At 39.4% G+C, this 13,979-nt stretch overlaps 2 protein-coding genes across 4 annotated transcripts in view; one reads left to right on the forward strand and one right to left on the reverse strand.

Annotated features, from left to right (window-relative positions):
• LOC126162269 (uncharacterized) overlaps positions 1 to 12,963 on the forward strand; it is a 299,470-nt gene extending 286,507 nt beyond the window's left edge. The window contains exons 1-3 of one of the 3 annotated variants that reach the window (XM_049918668.1): positions 2,972 to 3,012; positions 9,374 to 9,601; positions 12,550 to 12,963. In XM_049918668.1, coding sequence (XP_049774625.1) covers positions 2,985 to 3,012; positions 9,374 to 9,601; positions 12,550 to 12,611 — 318 coding nt within the window. In that variant the 5' untranslated portion in view covers positions 2,972 to 2,984 and the 3' untranslated portion in view covers positions 12,612 to 12,963. Of the gene's footprint in view, positions 1 to 2,971; positions 3,013 to 9,373; positions 9,602 to 12,549 lie in introns of those variants that run through there. The other 2 variants (XM_049918667.1, XM_049918666.1) reach the window with 2 other exon arrangements.
• The window catches only part of LOC126162271 (uncharacterized), a 199,866-nt gene that overhangs the window by 122,995 nt on the left and 62,892 nt on the right, over positions 1 to 13,979 (reverse strand). The window lies entirely within an intron of this gene.

Genomic DNA, 13,979 nt, shown 5'->3' on the forward strand with positions numbered 1-13,979 from the left:
CATGAAACGATTTCTTACCTCATTCCTTCGAGAACACGCAGCAAGTGAAAAGAACGTGTTGCTGCGTAATTGATGGTGACCGTATGCGCATCGTACTCGTCTAAGTTCAAATTTTCCAAGCAAAGATGTTTGCTGAAGATATTCCACTAAAAGCCACAAAACATTACCATCTCTTGGTGGTTACATCTTTCGCTCATATAAACTCTACATCACAAGGATTGCGGATTATGTAAGACTACAATGTTCCAAAACACAAGAGAAGATTCACATAATTTTGTTATTATATACTTCACTCTGATGTACAATCAAGTTTTTGCAACTGAGTATATGCATAATGTTCGCTGTACTTGGTGGAAGGCCTGTAATGACACTGACATACTCACAATATCATTGTAAAATGTAATTAATGTCCCGTTGTTCGTTAGACTGATAAAATATGGAAGTGATTGTGGATAAAGAAACGTGGATCTAATGAGGTGTTGACTTAGTTCTCGTTTGGATTGTTTTAACCACTTCCGCATCTGCAGAATGAGAATTCGTATAAGCACTATCAGGTGTGTAGGATATTTGTGTTTTGAGATATATGTTTACTATAGGCAGAGTTTTTTTGCACTGTTGACTGAAGCCGTGCGGTTAAAGGCACTGCAGTCTGGAACCGCAAGACCGCTAAGGTCGCAGTTTCGAATCCTGCCTCGGGCATGGATGTATGTGCTGTCCTTAGGTTAGTTAGGTTTAACTAGTTCTAAGTTCTAGGGGACTAATGACCTCAGCAGTTGAGTCCCATAGTGCTCAAACCCATTTGACCCAACCATTTTGTTGACTGAAAGTGCATGTTACACTGACGTCATTGAATTACATGTTAATATTCTTAAAGTTCCCTATTTACCTTTCTATTACATCTTGTTACTTTATTTCTCTCTATTAAAATGCTACTTGTGGTAGGATGCAACGTTTCGCATGGAAATTGTACAGAGCACTGGTTTTTCTATGATCGGGTGTTACTTTATACATGGTTTTGTGCGGTTCCGAAAGTTCGTTATGAAAGCTGTCCCTTGTTTGTAAAAAGTACAAAAGTAGCCCGTCACTTTGTTTGCCAACAAGGCGAAGATGAAGCAGTTAGAAGCTCATCAACAAAACTGATACTATACTGTTAACAGGGATGTAATCAAAGGAAGTCTACATTTGTGACTTCCTGTTCATGTTCTGCAGGGGCTGCAGAAATAGAAGTATGTGTGCTCTGTAGGAAAGGGAGTGTCTGTCATTTGCAGTACCAACAGTAAATAATAAGACCTCTACAGAAGTTTTCAGAGAATTCATCTTTGTTGACACTTCTGTCCACTCATTTGTCACAAGGTACGAGGCAGTTCCAGAAGAGAAGCGCCACTGTGGTACGACAGACTGTCCAGAGCCCTCGAGATCATACCGGAATTTTCAGCTGGACGCAGCATGTGAATGTTGCTGTGTGAGGACGGGTTACTCCTGTACGTGAATAAACATTTTTGCAATCATGACGGATTATAAGTAACATTGTATAACCAGTGATTGCAGTATCCCACCAGACATTTTGTCAGTTTTTTGCAAAATGCGAGGTTAAAGGCATCAAAAAGAAAATTATTTCACTTCATTTTTCTAAGGAGAATGTGACATAATTAACTTCCACGTGGCAGAATATACTACATACATAACTGATATGCCATTTACACTAAAACCTAAAACAATTAAACACTTATCATGTTAAGTACGTATGTGTTCCGCGTGTGGAGCTGTTAGTGATGTGTCAAGCATCGGCTCTTTCTCTCTAAGTCGTTCCTTGTGTGACTTTCCCTCTAACTGAAGGGTGGGGGACAAGGTTGTAATTCGAAACAATTTACACATTTTCGCTTCTAGATAGCTGGGTATTTGATCTTTAAAATATTTCCTTATTTCTTATCCACTTGTTATGTGCTCCAATCTTTTTCTGCATTACAAAGTTTACTCTGCTGAATTGAAGCTTTTTACCATTTTCCAAGTCACAACATTGTCTTGTTACCAACCCAGTATCACAAAAGCGTCAGTACCTTATATAGGATGTCTTTCCTAAGAGTTGTTGAGTGCCGTTTCTTTGGAGTTATAACAGTTATACGCTATTTCCGTTTTGAATTGTGTTGCTACACTCAATCATAACAAACAATGCTCGTCTAGCCTTTCATTTGACTGCTAGTGTCTACAGAAGGCGTCGGTTTGTTGCTCTTTACACGCAAAAAGGTTTTTTAAGTAGGGGAATTTTACGTGCCCATACGATATGGCGCTCCCAAATTTAATCCACGGGAAGTTAGATGTATAACTTTGCTAACAGTCAGTAGCTAAAAAATTAACCACATATTTCAAATAGATTTAATGTATTATACAGGACGTAGAGGTATAGATCTAGAAAAAATTACAAATGCTGCAAAAAACACAACGTTACGTCTAAGAATAATAAAAAAAATTGGAAGATGGTGGAAACTGCTTACGTAGTCTCTAGAGTACACTCCCTCGTATGATTCTAAATTGGTAACGAGACTGTAGTATGTAGGTACTAAAGTTCCTCTATGCACAACAGTTTCCTCTTCAAAATGGAAAGCTCTTTATACCGGAAGATGAATGATATAAACGTCACTGACATCTGTTCACCTCCTTTCATCAGCATTCCAGCCGTACGACATTAAAAGATAGGCTTTATTGAGAGAAAAAAATATTCCTTTCCAGCCTGTACGTAAAGTATGGTAACCAGTTTCATTGAATGCTGTTGTTGTAATGCTGATAATACGTACGTCACAGCGAACGATAACAGATCTTTTCAAGCACAAGGAAAGTCATTCCCCTGCTAGTTGCAGCAACCAGAGTTCACGGAACGGAAAATCAGTAGGGAACTTAACGATAACATTTGATGATGCCATCGGGTATTTAAACATATATAAATGAAAATATAACGAAGAGAGCAGTAGTAGTTTTTGTCGAGTACAATGAAGGCTGCTTTGTTGCTTGTTGCTGGTAGGTATTGGCAGATTTTATTATCTGTCATTCACGATATACATTTTTTTCTTACCCCCATTTTACATAATTTCTCATGTATTAATCCGGGCGAAAAGCTATTTTAATGTATAGAATGATAGTCGATTGGCCGAAAAAAAAAAGAAATACAATCCAGGAGACTTTAAAATGCATATCTTATATCGAATGAGCACTTGTTATTCTTTGCTATTGTGAAGCTTATTTCGTCCACTGTAAGCTGTTTGTTATATCGAATCATCAGCAGAGTGCAGTAAGCAACTGCTAAACCACTTGGACCACATTACATTCTAGTTGTATCGTAACATGATACTCACATATACTCTCCTGTGCATAAAACTGTTGCACAATAAATAGAAACAAAGCATCTAATAGGGAGATCGATTCTTACCGATACTATTTAGACAGTTCCAACCCAATCGTTATTTCACAAGTATTTGCTGTGTACTAAACTTTAAAAATGTAAAAAAAAAAAAGAAATGCTACTAGTGGCAGTCTTACTGTAGGAAAACGTGATTAGGTATCACAAAGTTTTGTGAATGAATTTAGAAATCAGAATAAAATGTTTACCATCTCCAAAACGATTGAAAGCTGCCTTTGGTAAATAGCTAATTACGCTGAATTCACGCAAATACTTTAACAAAGGTAATGCGGTAAATAAACAAAATGCGCTTGCGCGAACTTCGATGTAAATATCACGCGTAAAATGAACACTACAGACGTTAATCTGTGATGAAATAATTTTAATAAAAATTTTAATAGCGACTAGCAACACTTCATAGATACTATATTGCGTCACGCAAATAACGATAAAGCTGTGTCTTTGAAAATATCTTTAGTCGTGACCATAAGTAATTAGTTCCTTATCCATATCAGATACTATTGGAATAGTGCCGTACAAACTTTCCTTCAAGGCAAGAACCTACTGCTAGTACTAATGTTATGTAGAGATATGTTATTTACAGAACAAAACATAAAATCATATAATTACTTTGGCCTCAAGATAGCCAGTTTTGTCACTCAAACATGTATTGCACTTACATCACTTTTCGTTTCAACTGATTGTCTGTGTCGGCATAGCAGTGCTGCACCATATGATGAAACATAGTTACTACAGTTATGATGAGAGGACAGGACTACGTTGGTGGCCATCGCATTTCTAACTTCAAACACCCAATTATCTGCCGGCCAGGGTGCCCGAGCGGTTCTAGGCACGTCATTCTGGCACGCGCGACCGCAACGGTCGCAGGTTCGAATCCTTCCTCGGGCATGGATGTGTGTGATGTCCTTAGGTTAGTTAGGATTATCAGTTCTAAGTTCTAGGGGACTGATGACCTCAGATGTTGATTCCCATAGTGCTCAGAGCTATATTTTGAACCACGAAAGCTACTATTATACTGGCATGCGTATAACACAACTATAAAACTACTGGATGTATCTTACTTTGCGATGAGTTGCTTGCAGTACGATGTAATGCTATTTATGAAATTCAGGATAGACACTAGGCTCGTTTGATTAGCGATGAACTTGAATAAACTTGGGCCACACTGCAGTTTTCATAAACTCTAAAACCTTTCTTGCGGTCATGTACTACGCACATACATGTGCTCCCTCACTTATATCGTAGCTTCCCCCTTATTATAACACCAATTCCACCACAATTTGTCATTTCTGTCCCAAGACACATGTCTGTACCAAAACGCAGAATGTTCGCAACTCATTCCTCTGTGCGTTCTTACGACAACGATATTATTATTACATGAAATGTATGACCCGTGTCATACTAATATAACATCCCTGACATTTCCAGACTATTTACTACAACGACTTGACATAATTATTTGTTATTTATTCTTTCATCATATATTACAGTCTCATAAAATGTCATTGATGATTAATTTCACAAGTATATACAGTTGCAAAAATGGTTTTAAATTTATGAAACCAAATAGCTGGAAAATACTTGCTGCACGGTGTCGTAGGTTTACAAGCTATTACATACGACCTGCATTTGTGAGCCATCTGTAAAGGAGGTGATCAAAATGGAGTTTGGTATTTTCTTTGTTAACAGCAGGCATCAATGTTCTGGCAGTTTCAGAGAAAAAACGACGACGTTAATGTTTTTCATAAGCTGTTCAAAATACATACCTGTTTTGTTAGAATTAACGTATATGATGCACTTGAAATGAAGTGTGAAGACGGTTTATAGTATCACCAAGTACACGCAGCTCTAAAAGTGTGATCTTAGACCTCATGTCTTCGGGACATTTTGCTTATGTTTTCGTCCAAACTACCACCTCCCAAACTATGGGATAATTCTTTTATACTGTGTAAAGTGTGAACCGTTATAGCCATATAATAGCTCACTGTCGTACCTTTGAAAATATCTTTCCGACTTTCACTTTTGTTCCATTAAGAGTATTGTGTTGAACTATTTCTGCAGTGAGTTACCGAATAAAATCATAAATCAGGTCCGATATCCGGTATACTCGTACGTTGTCCACTAAATGACATTTCGGAACTGTATCGAATATTGTTCGGAATATTTCAAGGAACGAGGCTTCGATGTGGGCGTTATTGCTCATAGAGTAATTCCTAGTCGATGAGTATCATAAGACTTCTGTTTGCTGAATCAGTTTGGTTTCATATGGAGGAGACTTCCGTCCTCCAAAACGGGGTTCATCTATTCTGCAACTACACCGAGTTAGGCATCCACTCATGTGTGCTTTTTTCGAGTCGCTCGGAATGCTTTGTCGCTGTTTCAACCTACGGTTAACTTCTGCTGGAACTGGAGAAAGTTGTGTATAGGACCTTAAAGACATCTTCTTAGATCCAGATACATTTCCACTACTGAGCGGTATTAGTTTCTACTTGTTCGATCAGTTACGTCAATGTTGACTAGCTAGGTCTTTTGAGACAATTCAACGAAATCTAATTCTGTGGTGAATCATATTCGGAAAAGCGAAATCAGTACTTATACCTTCCCTCCTAGATTGGTCGAGAGGGTGTCAATACAGTCAAAGAGTGACTTAATATGTGAAGTAGATGTGTATATGGTACCCATACATGTTAAGATTTTTGGTCAGATCGGCTAGTGAGTGATTAATTTAAATATCATAGCTGCTTTCGGGTTTTGCTTTTAACAAGGCTCCGAAGTCTTTAAACGTGTATTGAAGCTCTTAATGTTTTGACAGAAACTTAGTAACATATCACTCGAACTGTGACGGGTCTTTGCATTTTACTGAAAACTTACTCGGCACATACAGGTCTAAAATGCAGTTTGCAAATACTCGTAGAGTTGACCACTTTCTGTTTCACACCCTCGTCACAAAAGGAGCTGAATATTCGATCTTGACAGCTGCAATATACTGTAGTTAAATTCATGATATTTCTTCTGAGGGGGAATTCGTTCCTATATCCAGTAACATTCTATTGACACTAAAAGACGTTGAATTTGTAACTGCCCTATGATCACTCAGCTTCTCTCTCATAACAACTGATACGCGAACTCTGGGTCTGTTAGATGTAAGAGAGTGGCTTCTGTAACTAAAATGCTAGAGGTACTTGTCAGATATGAAATGAAATGAGCGCAAATCATTTGTCAGAGAAATTGTCACGAACATTCTCACACAAATCCTGCCTGTGGCACCAGGTTTAATCAAATGGCTCTACTAGTTAATAGCTATACGTATTTTGAGAGTTAGTGACTGGTTTTGGAATCCTTTTACACTTGAGAAGTAAAGAACCATGACGCTAAGCTGTGATACATACTGGAATGCGCACGCAACACCTCTTGTAGGAATGGTGAAAAGAGGACGCCAGCTTTATTTATGCAACAAAAAAAGATACTGCACCAGTTACGTTTTGCTGACAATAGTTTTCGCAATTTTATTTCACCTTAGTGTTGTTGGAAGCAACATAAGTTTTCGATCATTTGTCTGCGTGTGTTTAATTCAACGATTTTTCCCATGCGGTCGTCTGTTTCGTCCTCACTGCAATTAAAAAACCAGAAAATGTAAATCATAGAGTATAATTTCGCTATTCAAGGATAATATATTTGGAATATCTTCTTTCGCATTTCACACCGCGTTCAAAATACAGAGATTGAGTCAATTCACAACGTTTGTTTGCGCACATTGAACTGTAACGTAAGATGTCACGTTCTTCGTTGCCTCTATGAAATTTTTCAGTGTGCTGGCTGAAAAATTTTCTCCTGCGTTACATTTGAAATGTTTCTGTAAAAACTATAAGAGGGACTTACAAACGTAAGATGTACTGCAATAATGAACAGCAACGAAAAATGCGCTACAAGTCACTAACTAAACAAACTACTAACAAAGGGATTAAAGGAAGGTCAAGATAAGTACGAACAGGCACATAAAAACAATGTTAAACAATAAGTAGCATAAACAAAAAAAACTGGGGGAGAATCGTGTAAGAATTAGAAAGCCAAATACAGGCCATATAATAGACGCTACTGAAGAAAGCGAGTGCAGTGAAAAAACTCTTATATTCTTTACAGAAAACTACGTAGTGAAACTGACAACAAGTATCCAACAAAACAGTTGCATAATAAAATAAAACTGCAATTCCTGGAAACACATTTCTTAATCACAGAGTATAAAGAAAAGTACATGAGCCCTAAAGTTTCCATATTGAGATCTCATTCTAAAGAACAGAAGGAAACATGTCCAGTCATATTAAGAGCAAACTACAGATCTAACAGTGAGCGGATTCATTGCCTTCTTGGCAGATACCACCGTACCGAAGAACATTTAACTGCATGGAGTGGTGGACACGGTCCTCAAGAACAAACGCATAGTAGTTTAGATCGATTATGGCTTCCATTATGAAGAATCACCGACACGAATACATTCCTCAGACCATAACGCTCCTTCACTCATTGCAGGTACACGCTACCCGCCTTATACCCGATCGAGCATAAAACGTCTTTCGCCTAAAAAGGCCGCTCAAAGCAGGTCTGGTTCATGTATTGGAGTGAAAATTGAAGCCTTCGTCGCCGGTGAACAGCAGTCGACGTGAGCGTACGAATCTGGAACCTACTGTGGACAGCGAAAATCAACGACTTTTGCAGGATAATCGTTGAGCAGACACTGCTGGTAGCCCCGTGGTTCATCTGGGGCGTCTTTCCCTCAACTGTTGCATGCCTGTTCATCCGTACACATCTCCGCAGCTGTCTGTCACCTCTGTCATCTATGGTCAATGCTGCCCCACTGGTCATGCTGTAAGTTTTCGATAGTGCAGTTATACCATGCACACTTCACATTAAGCAGGGTGACACTTGAACAGTTTACAAAGTGAGGCGTGCATCCACTCTTAGCCAGAAAGGCAATAATCATACCCTTTTGGACGTCAGATAAATAGCTTCGTTTCCGCATTATGACAACGATTGCACTGTCCCCCGCGGCTCCCTGATGATCTTTACATAGCCTCCACCGTTAATACCGAGCCCTACCGTCATTGAGTGGTTATCTCGCGTTGATGTCGAACAAAGGCGGTGGTCACATTCATGTGACGGAACCGTGCATGTACTAGTAGCTTGGACTTAACGTAGATAGTGAAATGACTGTGATGTCTCCCATCGTACAATATCCGGAACATCACAAGAAGTTATGTGAGACGCTCCATGCAAGGCTGTCACTTCTTTGCCTCTAAATTTAGTTTGAATGTAACAGAAAAACAAACAAATACTAATGGTACCTATTAATCTTCTCTATCACGTGATTTTCAGAGGACGGAACAGGGACAATATTTTAATAGGTTACGTTCATTATCTTGATGAGGAGCAAAACACTTTACAGATCCGTCCACTTGGAGATATGTGTGCTTTTCAGTGAAACCCCAGCTACATGATCGTAACGAGGAAGGCTTCCAGCTTCTGCAATACCTTTTTATTCTGTACTACTAAGGGTAGAGCGGGCTGTCTGATGTCAAAACCAATGAAGAACCTAACTTTATCAGCCAAATATCTGGCTAGCCTTCAGCGTGGCAGAGCCTTACTAAAAAGGCAAACCTTCCCAGAAATAAGGGAGGAAAGAACTAATATTGTCAATTTAATTATGAGATAATAACAATCCAACAAGAACTTTAAAGATCACTGTAATTGTATATTGGAACACGAAATTAATTACGAGAACTTGTCCGACATGAGCATAGCGTGCATGTCGCTGTTTATTCGTTCTTTTTTATTTTCTGGGACGAGCGGACTGTTCAAGTAACACAAATATAGCATACAGTAGTGTTGCAGTGCTAAGTGGGAGAGTTTCATTAACATCCATTAGACGAAATAGCCATCTGCAATTACGTTCACTGACTTTTACAGCACTGGTAGCAGTGGCGGAGGTCCACGGACAACCAGAAGAGTCGACCACCGCCAACATCGGGAATGCGAATCTAAGCACCGGAAATATCACGGCTGAGAATAGATTTCTGGGGAGGTCGTCCAACACGGAAGACGACGATGATACCATTTGTGTCGCAGCAGACAGCAAGTTCTACTTGTATGCTAATTCGTTGAAGCTGTATTCTTGCTACAACGAACTACCGAAAGGTAAGTTACTTTAAACAGAACTGTTTTCTGTTCAAAATTGACAAGATAAAACCAGTTTGTTCAGCATAAAAATTCGCGAAGGGTCCCACAGCAAAAGTGAAAATATGAGTGAAATCAAATCATCAAGGAACAGTGGGTACCCTTGCCTCACCGAAATTACGAAATTGCTACTCTTCATGATTGTCCACAAAAACCATTCAGAGCAATTTGCTGCGCATATTTAGTCCACCTTTTATAGTAATTTTCTTGCCCCTTAAAACTTGTGCTTGTTTTTCACTACACACCCTTGTATTCTTTTAGGAGGATTATGTCGTGTAACGTGACATGAAGTACGCAATGGGCCATAGTTTCAACATTTTACGAACAGATATTTTAACAGGCGACGGAAGTTGCCACGAGTGCCGCGGTCCGTGAATGTGTTGGTAGTGAAGTACACACACATATACTAAGCTTAACACTATAAACCGATAGGCAACGTACACTTTTCTTCATACCCTGTAGAAGGCCGACAACTGGATTAGTGTGTATAAACAACACCCGTCATCCGCTTAGGAACAAGTAGAAATAGTCTTGCAAGTTTAAAGAAGTTAAAAATTTAACGACGCGTTGACATAGAGACGAAGAATTAGGTGAACTGGACAATGATAAGTGATCGTACTGGACTACATCTTATCGGAAACATCATGTTGGCATTGAGTTGGGGCACAAACTCATTCATTGTCTTAGTGAGACATCTACAATGTAATATCGGAGCGAAATATATGCTACTTATAGGCGATGACACACTGTACTAGCAATCAACTGTATAGCCATTGCAAAAAATTTCCCGAATATCGGGCATTTATATGGTAAATAGCAGCATGCCACACATTTTTATTAGCAGTCAGTGAAGGTTGAAAAAAAGACCTGATAAAAGCACATTACTTAGGCCAGACCAAAATATCGCGAAAGAAGAAGATGTGGGGTTGTCGTATTACTCGTTATGATTTCCACAGCGTTAGAAGTTGTGCCTGCACGCGTGTTGGTTAGTACAAGAGTACATGAAAGTTAAATAATGAATATTTAGATGAAATTGTCTAGAAAACAAGCGGCAAAATCTACATGTATAGTAAGTTTGTTACTATACAACCACGACATTATTTAATTTCGCTTTACGTGGCCACTGCTGTAAGCAGGCTGATACATTACAGTCATCAAGAACAGTGGTTAAGGAAAACGCACCATCTATCGAAGCTTTCAGAAGAGCTGCGCCTATACTATGAAATTGTTCATCGTGTCCTAGCAAAATATCACAATTAAAACACATGATGAGCCGACCGAAATGCCCCAGCCCCACGTGCAATAATATTGCGGACGATTAATAAACAGAAGGTGCCTCTCATATTGCACAAAGCTGAGGTCCATAACTTCACAGGGATCGTGCAAAGTAACACTGGCGCCATTTCAAGAGAATAATTTTTCAAACTCTAACAAAATGTGTATCTTCTGGAGTTGGGGAAAACTGAAGGTCTCACCACTACAAACTTTTGGTCTCCCTCAAATGAGTTAACATTTTGGTGATCTTGCGCTCTCCAAACTTGGCATTCTGAGTGATGGAGAAAGGTACCTAATTCATTCAGTGTTTCTACAGGGTGATTGCGTAATTTAGCATCCGCAGTTCTGACTTTGACTATAGCTTCTGACAGTACGGCGCAATAGTAAATTATTTGTGATTGCGTTTATCTGTTGTCAATTCAAGTCTAATAATAGAATTTATGTCAGCGATGAGTCTCTATCTGTGTCCTTTGATGTTCGTGACTATTAAGTATCACGAAGGCTAAGTCCCATCACAAATCAGCAACCAACTATCCCGTTATCTGTCTAAACGGTAAAGATGATTTTACTTCAGTCCGACTTCTGACTAATAATTCCAACCGTAAAACTTTTAAACTTCAGATCGCCTTTAAAATAACCTAGCAGCGCTTAACATGCGTACTACTATTGCAAGCGTACAAGAGCGAAATGAAGTTAACATCTCCATTGCCGAGTTACATTGTAGTCACCGCAAACTTACAGCTCGATGTTGTCTACAACCCTCTTCTAGGAAAAATGTTATCTTTGGTCAATTTGTGGTCTGGGGTTTAACCTTCGTAAATAATAATCTTTGAATTCTTTCTGTTTCGTATCATATGGTATTCTTTTATTCAGTCTTTTCTTTATGATAAGCATTAGTATTTACATAACACTGTCGTTAAATAAACTGTCAAGAGTTTAAATTTTGTTGTCAGTAGCTGTCATCACTGACTAGATGACTGATTATTCTATTTCTTTTTGCAACAAAAGGGTGTTCTTTTTATGGGTTGGGCGAACATTTGGACGGCGGAATACCGTTCCTGACCTGCACACGAACGACAGAGTAAACGCATTTCATCCAGTCACGTAGGATCGTTCTACTGTTAAGATGGTCTCACGTACGACAAAGTTTTACGGTTACTGGGGACCGGCGGTGCTGACCATTCCCTAAACACAAACTCAGAGATCGCCAGATAAGTTCCCAGCTAACGAAACCTAGCTCCCTCAGGTTATCGTCATTTACCTCGTCACAGGATACATGTGTTGCTCACTGAATGCTTCGCACGCAGGAGCATTACCCTCGTAGAGGAACGTGGTTCTAGTGACATCCCTAAACTTTCGAAGTAAGCTATAAGTCAGGTTTATTCGCGTCGCCAATCTTCCAACGGTCTGCTATAGTACCAGTGAGAATAGGAACCCTGTAACATAGCTCACTGTGTGACCCCACATTATCTCTGATACACGACCGTAACATTATCTTGTCACAATGCTGACAGTGAAATTCGTGCTATGTAAAAAAGGTGAAGACTTACCGTTGTCCTATCACCAGTAAAATTAAACTGCTATCTTATTTTTGTATTCCTATCTTTACTAAAGCGCTTTTCTCTTCATTGCAGTTTACGTTGTGAAACCAAAGAGTCAATGCAAACCATACCTGTCAGATTGTCCCAGGAACTAGGAGTATTGCAAATCAGTTGGCTCAGATTAAATCGTCTGCGAGGGAGTGGAGAATAAATAGCTGGACTGCTGACTGAAGACATCTGCTGTTTCCAGAGGAGCCAAGAAACTGGAAGAGTGTCAGAACTTGACTCTTATACTTAAAAATAACCCGTCGAATCTACACATCCTATTCTGTGTCAGTTTCTGGTTACTTCACGACATGCAGTAAATATCATTTCTGTAAAGATTAGTATTAAAAACATTGCATTTGTACTCTTTTTATGTTTCTGTTGTTTCTGTAACAGTTGTATGCCGACGCAATGAAAGTGTTGTTTCATGACGTCAACTGCTATATTAAACGGTAGAAGATACTTCTCTACCTACAGGTTCACGTAAATACTGACAAACTACGGCTTGTTATTAATAACATCAGATGCATTTCATCCGTTATCCACGCTGACGCCCTATATTCCCAATGTCCACATCCAACCTTAACACACTGACTGCCACGAGGGCACCGGCGGCCACAGCAAAGACTCACGACTGACGACACGGCTGTGGAAAATTTGTAATCCAGAGGAAATGGTGTCATATCTCACAGTTCTATATAAATTTATTGCAAGCTATTTGAAATATCGTGCCAAGATGCGTGTTCGCATTATCGAAGTAGTAAAAGTGACCGTGTACAATCTCAGTTACTAGATCTTGTCGATTGAAGCGTAAGTAAAGGTGCGTGCCGAAAAGTAATGCCTCCGAATTTTTATATGTGAAAACTTATAAAGCTTTTTAAAGAAAATAATCTTTATTAACACTCTACATTCTCATTCTTCCTGTCACTATGTTTACCCAAACAAGAGAACAGTTTCTTGATACCCTCACTGTAGAATGTTTGATTTTGTTGAAGGGGCCACAACATTACTTCTACTTGCTCCGCTTCATCACTATCAAAGTGAAACCCTCTAAAAGTTTACATTGAGTTTTGGAAAAAGATGTTAGGCAGATGGGGCATAGTCGGGGTGTATGGAAGATGATCTGTTACCTCGTATACAAGGTGTCGGGTTGTTACACATGTCGCATGTACATGCTGTGTCGTTGTCATGATGAAGGAAATGTAGCTCCATCTGTCCAAGAAGTCTTCGATTCGTTCAAATGGTTCAAATGGCTCTGAGCATTGGCTCTGGGTCATCAGTCCCCTAGAACTTAGAACTACTTAAACCTAACTAACCTAAGGACAGCAGACAACACCCAGCCATCACGAGGCAGAGAAAATCCCTGACCCCGCCGGGAATCGAACCCGGGAACCCGGGCATGGGAAGCGAGAACGCTACCGCACGACCACGAGATGCGGGGTTCGATTCGTCTCTTCAGTCTCTTGAAGTAATACAAC

This window comes from Schistocerca cancellata, chromosome 2 (genome assembly GCF_023864275.1).
Source record: "Schistocerca cancellata isolate TAMUIC-IGC-003103 chromosome 2, iqSchCanc2.1, whole genome shotgun sequence".
NCBI classification, from domain to species: Eukaryota; Metazoa; Arthropoda; class Insecta; order Orthoptera; family Acrididae; genus Schistocerca; species Schistocerca cancellata.